Below are 8,732 nucleotides of genomic sequence, written 5' to 3'. Positions count from 1 at the left end.
ACATCCAGTTCTTTGCAATGTCACTGATGTCCCATATTTTCTCCACTTTTCGATTACTGTCTTCACTGTGTTCCATGGTATATCCAATGCTGTGGAAATTTTTTTGTACCCTTCTCCTGACTGACACTTTTCAACAATGAGATCCCTTTCATGCTTTGTAAGCTCTCTGCGAACCATGGCTTTTGCTGTAGCAGGCAACTGAGTAAATGTCAGGAAAATCCTAGTAGGACAGCTGAACTTTATTTGGGGTTAATCAGAGTCTCTTTAACTGATGGCAGGTGTGTACCCAAGAAGACAGTGTTGTAATTAAATCAAAAGGTGCTTCAACAAAAGTATTAGTTTAAGGGTGCGCACACTTATGCAACAAGCTTATTGCACGCTTTTTATTTTTATATATTTTTCCCCTAACAGATTTGTTTGTTTTTCAATTGAACTGTACAGGTTATAGTTCACATTAAAGGTGGGAAAACATTTGAAATGATTTATTGTGGTCTCATTTTTTTATATCACAAAAAAATGGCATTTTAACAGGGATGTGTAAACTTTTTATATCCACGGTGTGTATATCTATCTATATATATATATATATATATATATGACTGCACTGATATATATATATATATATATATATATATATGACTGCACTGAGCCTGCAAGGCTAGAAACGTTGTTTAATACACAAAAAATAAAACAAAGTAAGCACTTTCATGACAAAGTCGCTTCATCAGACAAACTATCACAAAATGAATCCATCTTTAAATATCATTACAATAGTCAGCTGACAAATTAATACAATTAGATTAAAGAGCCTTCCTTGAAGGTTGTGCGTCAGGGCCAGCAACTTGGCATGTAAAAATCTACTGCCAATCATTAGCGGACCGGAGTTCCGCTGTGGTGACCCCTAACCGGGAAAAGCGGAAAGACACAACAAGATTAAAGAGCCTTATAAGAAGGATACAGAATACATCATAAGTATAACATAATAACTCTCTAAAATAAGAAAAACATCTCTTAAAAAATACATTTATGTGTATATATTTTAAAAAAGCAAGTATATTGCTATAAGTTACTATTTGTGTCTGAGGGGACGTGCCTTCAAAAAGGGTTTTACAGAATAACAAATGTATTTTTTAAGAGTTTTTTAAGAGAGATTTTTCTTCTCATTTTATATATTTATTATGTTGTTATACTTGATTTATTTTGTATCCTTCTTATAAGGCTCTTTAATCTAATTATGTTAAATTGTCAGCTGACTGTTGTAATGATATTTAAAGATGGATTCATTTTGTGATAGTTTGTCTGATGAAGCGACTTTATTGTCATGAAAGTGTTTACCTTGTTTTATTTTTTGTGTATTAAACAACGTTTCTAGCCTTGTGGCTTCACTTTTTCTGCACTGTTCCGTACCCTGTTTTCATTTGTTTTATCTTTTGTGTGTGTATATATATATATATATATATATATATATATATATATATATATATATATATATAAATAAAACCACAATAAGGAGGAAAAAGTGCTGAAACTAAACCAATAAACCGAAAAAAGGCACTCAGAAAGACTACTTCCCACATTGCACTCAGTGTTTATTAATATTAATGTTTATTAAATCCAGTACAATCACTTCAATAATCACAACCACAATTAAAACCATAAACGCTTTAACGATTCATGTTTTCTTCCACTACAGTCAGACTTCATCGGATGAACCACAGCAATCAAATGTGTTACTTGTATACTAAATCATTAACCATCCCCTCATTAATTAATTAATTAATTAATTAAATTATTGAATCATACTATTAATTACAAACCACCCAGTTCCAACCTACTGACAGTATCCCTTAAAATTTTATAAAGGAGGATATGTGATTTTAAATAAATAATAAAGATTAAAAAATAAAACCATAAACGAATAACAACTTCAAATCTTTTTAAAAACTATATGTTTTAAAAATATATTAAATAATTAAATATAAATAAATATATAAATAATATTAAAGTATGAGTAGTGAATAATGATGAAGGAAGCAACTATGAAAGTGGCTTTGTAACAGACTTTACTGGAGATGCACAAATAATTAAAAATATTTTTTAAAATGAGTGGGCAAAATTTGCTAGTCTGTCTGATTTCAAAATCATTTTTGACAAGTCATTAACATGTATATTTGGGAAGGGGCGTAGTATTAAAGGGCTTACTTGAGAATGAACAGAGTGAATCAAACAGTAACAGAAAGAAAAAGGTAGAAACTTTCAAGTGTGGTTCCTGTCCACAGTGCCCCTTTTATTTATATTTCCAATACAGAGAACATTTATATAGGTAGTAGGGACAGACACATAATAGGTAGGTCTTACTACATATGTGATACAAAAGGGGTTGTTTCCATTGTTTTGTGTGACAAATATAATGGATTTTATATAGGTAAAACTGAAAGGAAACTTAAGAAAAGAATCTATGAACATGTTCGTGATATGAGAAAAGAGAACCAAAAAAAATGCCCTTTATAAACATACACTTTAATGCCAGGCCGCAAAGTTTTTGCTTTTTGTGTTAGAAGAAATTCCTATTGATATTAGGGGTGGCTGTTGGGAGACAAAGATCGAATACAAAGAAGTTTACTGGCAAATTATTTTGGAAGCTAATAAATAGCCAGGTTTAAATGATACAGTCTCCCTAGCCCTTGTGTTAAAATTAAGATCAGCTAGGTTGTAAGGAATTAACATACATTACAGTGGCTAAAAACAGAATGAAGTATATATATATTTTTTTTATATATATTTTTCTACATATACCTTTCAATATTATTTACATATTTATATTTAATTGTGTATTTTTACAAGGTTAAGAGCTTAGTCTTCACCATTAGATGAAGGCAGAGACCAAAGATGTGTGTTTTATTTTAATGTGTTTTTAAAAAAACATATAGCTTTTAAAAAGATATGAATTTGTTACTCATTTATGATTATACTTTTTAATGTTGATTATTTACAATTACATATTCTCCTTTATACAATTTTAGGGATATTGTCAGTAGGATGGAATTGGGTGGTTCATGATTAATAGTATGATTCAATAATTTAATTAATTTATGAGGGGTTGGTTAATGATTTAGTGTACAAGTAAATTTGATTGCTGTGGTTCATCTGATGAAGTTAAAGAGTTCATGGTTTTAATTGTGGTTGTGATTATTCAAGCGATTTTACTGGATTCAATAAATATTAATAAACACTGAGTGCAGTGTGGAAAGTAGCCTTTCTGAGCACCCTTTTTCGGTAAGCCTCGCTCCCCTGCACCCCCCACACCTCCTGCTTATTATATAAAGCAACTCCAAGATCACACTACAGTGAGGAAAGGATATAATATTGATCACCACTGTAAAAGAGATATCAAGCACACAAACAGTGGCAACATTTGAAAAAGGTTAATTTTGAAACCGTGAAGGTGCTCAGTCAAGCACTCAAACATTTCAGAGTTTAAGCACGTGAGTGGAACCCATATAGATATATAAGAAATCAATAATAAAGAGGAAGGGAAGTTCCCAAAGGGATCTTATCCGAGTTTGGAAGCTGTAATCCATTAATGCAGGGTGCTGAGGAGATTCAACTGTATGATTTCTACAGCTAACATTAAAAAGCCTGAACAACCGACTTCCTGTGACAGGGGTTAGGCTTCTCCCTGATGTAGGGGCTTAGCCGATCACCTATCACAAATAGAGAAGGTAACTGAGCTCTGGAAAGCTGCCAGTGTGGGTTTATGCAGGCGCAGAACCCATATGCCACTATGCCACTCAGGCAGTGTAAATGATAAACATCTCATATAACAAAGTAAATCACGTGACCAGCCATCTTTATCATGTAATATCTATTCCTTATGTTAGACTGATATCTGTACATTTAACTATTAACAGAATGTCAGGAAGAACTCAAAATGAATATATGTATATATATAAAAAAGATAAAATGCATAAACCTAGATAATAACAATACAAAAACATATCTATCACAACAAAATATTTTAAATACATTCATATAATAGTACCATTATCTAGTGGCCATTTACATGCGTATTCTACATCAACCTTAAAATATTCATTCAAACTGGTTTATAATTAAGGCCAGGGTTAACTACTGACTATTTTCTTTGTGATCAAGAAAACCATGCATTTCTTGTAAAGTCAGATGTTCACCATAGATCCTATCAAAAATATAAAAGTTGTAGAATGTGCCATGGTATGTCTGTATTGAGCACTTGTGTGTGACATCTAATGGCGCCAAGATGTACAGCTATTCTTTCCTTCTATTCTCTAGAGGTCTGCCCCACATAAAAGGTAAGACATGAACAGACGGTCAGTATAGATCACCCACTTTGCAAATGATTAACTCTTGAATAGCATACATTCTACTTGCATTGATAGAAGTTGAGCAGCTTTAATTGCAAATATTGTTACAGTAAGTGCAACTGCCACAAGGATAACAACCCATTGGTCTGTGCACCCAAAACATATGTTCTATTAATTTTACTTTAGGTTTGTTATACCAGCTTCAGCATAGCAAAAATGGATAATTAACCTTTGTGCTACTTATAAAACCAGGTCTGATATGGTCAAATCTGTATATTACATAATTAGTGGCTAGTATCAATCTCCCAGATCCTACAGAACTAGCGGCATGATAAGTTAATGAATGCTGACAGAGATGTGGTGGGACCCAAAACATTAACATGCATCGTAATTCCCTTACCGTCTTATACTACCAAACTGGCGGCATCAGCCTTGGCCAGAAGAAGCCCTATTTACTGTAAGTGTATTCAGTAGTCTCCACAAATCCTTTCATAGTGTGCTAAATTACACCAACTACGAAGGTCAGTTATACAGAAATGAGTATTAATATTTACTCTAGTTTGAATGATATTTTGATGGGTAATGTCAGAAGAGGGTGGTATTGTGCCAAAGTGCAATAATCCAAAAGTAGTGTTATCAAACTGTGAAGACAGAAATCCAGACTTGTTTTTGAATGTGCACTCTTATAAGCAAATCCTTGTTTGAATACTAGAGTGTTGCGGACTGTGCAGACATAGTGGTAAAGGCCCCTACTCTGCCTTTCAAAAAAATCAGGAGGAAATCGATTTACCCAACAACTGCTGGTGCAAAAGTATTATTAGTTGTTTAAAACTATGTCTATTTCATCATTAGCTTTTGGTGTCATACAATCTGATCCACTTCTCTGCTGATTCTTTCCACTTGCTGCATGATTTTTTTATGATTCAATCATTCTGCTCTACATCAAGCATTCTGGAAGTCTTAGCCACCTATCCATGTTCATATTCATGACAAAGCATGTTCTTGTGTTCATACTATAACTAGTCTGTCTCTTATGTCCTCATTTCTTAGTTCTGTTTCATCCCAAGTCCTATTACTAGCCTGTGCACCTACAAAGTGTTCCCTCTTCCTGTTTTCTAGTAAGTGCAGTCCCAAGCTGTTCAGCCTCTCTTTCTCCTAATAATTCATTCCCTCTAACACTTACATTAGGCAAAGTGTGCTCCACTGTATCACTTCTACTGTACGGTCTCCAGAACTGGACAGAATTGCAGGTGTGGTCTCAACACTGTCCTACAAATGGGAAAGATGAACTGTGTGTCCCTGGAGTCTACCCCTCCTGATTTTCTGCCCAACATTGTATTTTGCTTTGGTTCTCAATAAATAAATAGATAAACAATAATTCTGTTTGGCTTGGCTAGACTTCTTTTCCAACATTATATTTTTCTTACATCAGTTTTATACAATTTCAGCAAGATGTAAACACTTTATGCATAACACCTGTACAGCAATATCTATTCAATAATTCCAGTCTACAAAAACAAGGTAATGTTGACATGTTAATGCACAATCACAGCAAATCTTATGCACGGCTTGTACCAGACAACAAGTAGAACAGTTTCAGCTTCCAGTATCAATGAGAAGTTGAGCTGGTATTGTGACAGCAGCACATCTACAGGATAGAAATTCCTTTGTAAAATGCTCAATACAAGTGCTTTCATGAGCTAGACTATTTCAGCAAGCAGTGCAATGAAGAGATGAAACCAACACCATACAAAAATACTTCCATTTTTTATGTTTATTATAAATAAAAAGTATGCATACTTTATATATAATGAAATTAAATGAAAACAGAACTCAGGAAAAAAAAAAACTTTCAGTACTCTGAGAGGCTTATATACAATGGCATATGTCATACTCAGTAACATAACCATTTTGTCTCTGCCCTCTTCTCCCTGCCACATGCTAGCTGCAAACATGTCTCATGTGAAAGTTAACAACATACTCTGCATTTGTTCGCTGCACTGATATAGCGAAAGGTTCAAAAGGATGAAAGGTGAAAGCAACAAGACGCCGCACTGTATGATTAATTGGTCTACCCAGCAATCCTGCCTGGATCTTGAATTTCAACAGACCAGAGTCTCTGGCATAAAACCTGTGCAAATAGAAAGAAAGTGTAAACAAGACAGCAATTTCTTTTAACTCTGCACTTTTGTTAGCAAAACTGTGGATGGTAATTGTATCACTGATGCTTCATTAGTAAGTCACTAAAAGGTTTCTGTTAAAATCTATTCAATGTTGACATATAACATCGGATTCTTACAGTCATTTCATAAACAGCCACCGCCAACCAAAGAGTTTACTAGCCAAATATGTAATGAAAACACATTGTCAGATTTTTCTTGCATATCATAAACATATCACACACAATATTACTAATTAAATATAAACAAGAGATCACGGCAAATTTAAAATATATTTTTACTATTTCATTTTCAACAGTTTACACAGTATCATTTGTCAAGACTTCACAAGATAATCTGCACACTTTATAAAGTTCTAGGCATTAATGTTACTATATTTAGGAATGCACATTGCAATCAAGTTGCCAAATATTCACAACTTGTAATAGGTTGATCACAGACACAATTAAAGTTTTGAGGGACCTTCCACTAAAAATAACCATAAAATAAAATTTAAGATTAAAAGTCCTCAGCCAGTAAAGAGCATTTTAAACGTGGGGAGAACTCAGTGCATTACAGAAAATGAAGCACCTATACACTGATAAATGTAAGTAAAGCATATGGAATACATTTTTGTGACTGAGCCATGGCATATCAGTGGACATAGAATTCAGTAAAGCTTCTGGTTTTGTTCTACAAAGAAGACCTTTGAGTATTCTGGGCAGTGCGGGTCAATGGAACAATAAAACAGTAGAAAACAGTCAGTTATGGTAACAGAAATCTGAGAATAACCAACAAGTGGTGACCAGTGAGGTGTCAAAGGGATTGGCTTTGGGTATATGAAACCATTTGGGTAAATAACCGCCACTTTGTTAGCAAAACCACAGAGCTGATGGAATCAGATGCATGCTCATTCACAAAATAAGACCAACAGCTGCAGCAGATACATACTATGGAAGGATAAAGATTACGTCACTCTTTGCTAACACTCAGTGTGTTCAATATATGCCTGGAAGAAAAAAAGCTCACAAAATATATGATGTTCTAACGCAACTGTGCAAGCGGTCAAGTCTGTAGGGAGAGCATCAACTTCTACATAGAAAAAGAGGTACCACAAGCATATGGAAAAAAGGTAGTGATGTCACTGTAGAGGCTGATGGTGTTAAAGTAACAAGTATATTCATACCACAACAAACAAAATACGGACAGATGACTGCTCCGAAAATCTTTGTAAGAAAGGCGGAACAACAACAACTATTCCGATAATGATATAGAAAATAAATGGACTTGGAAACAACTTATAAAAGGAAGCTTGAGACATTATGTCTTTAAAAAGAAGAATAGCAATAAAAAGTCTTTAAACAACAGAATGGCAATTAAAAAGTAGATCCCAAGGAGGTATGGTAGAGAAGTTCAAGAATACTAAGGACATGCATAAGTAAGATTAGTCAAAAGGTGTGCACACAAACTGTCAGTGCAGACATGTTGACTGTGCAAAGATAATGACAGAGTACAATAGGCAGCCTCTTTATTTGGTGGTGGTGAAGCAAAGCATTACTACACACTTGGACAAATTACGTTACTGTTGATGGAGATCATTGAAGTGCCCCTTCCTCAAGATGCGGGGACCTTACAGTGGATACATTTTGGGTTTCATGTGGTACAGCACCTCTTTAAAAGTCTCCCACAAGAAAAATTTACACATTCTGTTTTTTTTTTTTTTTTAACAGTTTCACACAGCTTTCAATTAAATGACTACTGGGTGACTGCCTGGGACTAGTGAGCACACTAAAAGTCCCCATCATCACTTTCATTGTGAAAGGAAACACAACAGAATGACCTATGATTGTAAGAGTATTAAACACTGCAGGATCAAGTAAAAAAACTCTTCCTTCATCAAAACTTGTTACATCTTTTTATTATTAAAAGAACCAAGTTTGTGTTTTTCGGCTTTTCCCAGTTAGGGGTAGCCACAGCGGAACTCCGGTCCGCTAATGATTGGCAGTAGATTTTTACGTGCTGGCTTGCCGGGCCTAATGCACAACCTTCAATGAAGGAACGCCCATTCACGCATGTTGCCACACAGAAGACGCTCTGAGAATCGAACGGGCAACGTCTAACTGTGAGGTGACAGCGCTACCGCAGCACCACCACCGCAGTCATTAAAAGAACCAAGTGATCCTTGAAAAAATATTTTTGAACTAAAAAACTGTTTTGCTTTCCCTTAGAG

General features: G+C 34.5%; 1 protein-coding gene across 4 annotated transcripts in view; it reads right to left on the bottom strand.

Moving 5' to 3' along the window:
- Positions 1-5,745: 5,745 nt before the first annotated feature.
- The window catches only part of DET1 (DET1 partner of COP1 E3 ubiquitin ligase), a 683,602-nt gene continuing 680,615 nt past the window's right edge, over positions 5,746-8,732 (bottom strand). For all 4 annotated transcript variants that reach the window (XM_044078341.1, XM_044078340.1, XM_044078339.1 and 1 more), the window contains one exon: positions 5,746-6,474. In XM_044078341.1, coding sequence (XP_043934276.1) covers positions 6,285-6,474 — 190 coding nt within the window. In that variant the 3' untranslated portion in view covers positions 5,746-6,284. The remainder of the gene's footprint in view (positions 6,475-8,732) is intronic.

This window comes from Protopterus annectens, chromosome 7.part0 (genome assembly GCF_019279795.1).
Source record: "Protopterus annectens isolate FY-2018-M chromosome 7.part0, PAN1.0, whole genome shotgun sequence".
Lineage (NCBI taxonomy): Eukaryota > Metazoa > Chordata > Ceratodontiformes > Protopteridae > Protopterus > Protopterus annectens.
Note: the sequence above shows the minus strand (reverse complement) of the source record. Positions and strands in the feature narration are given on the sequence as shown.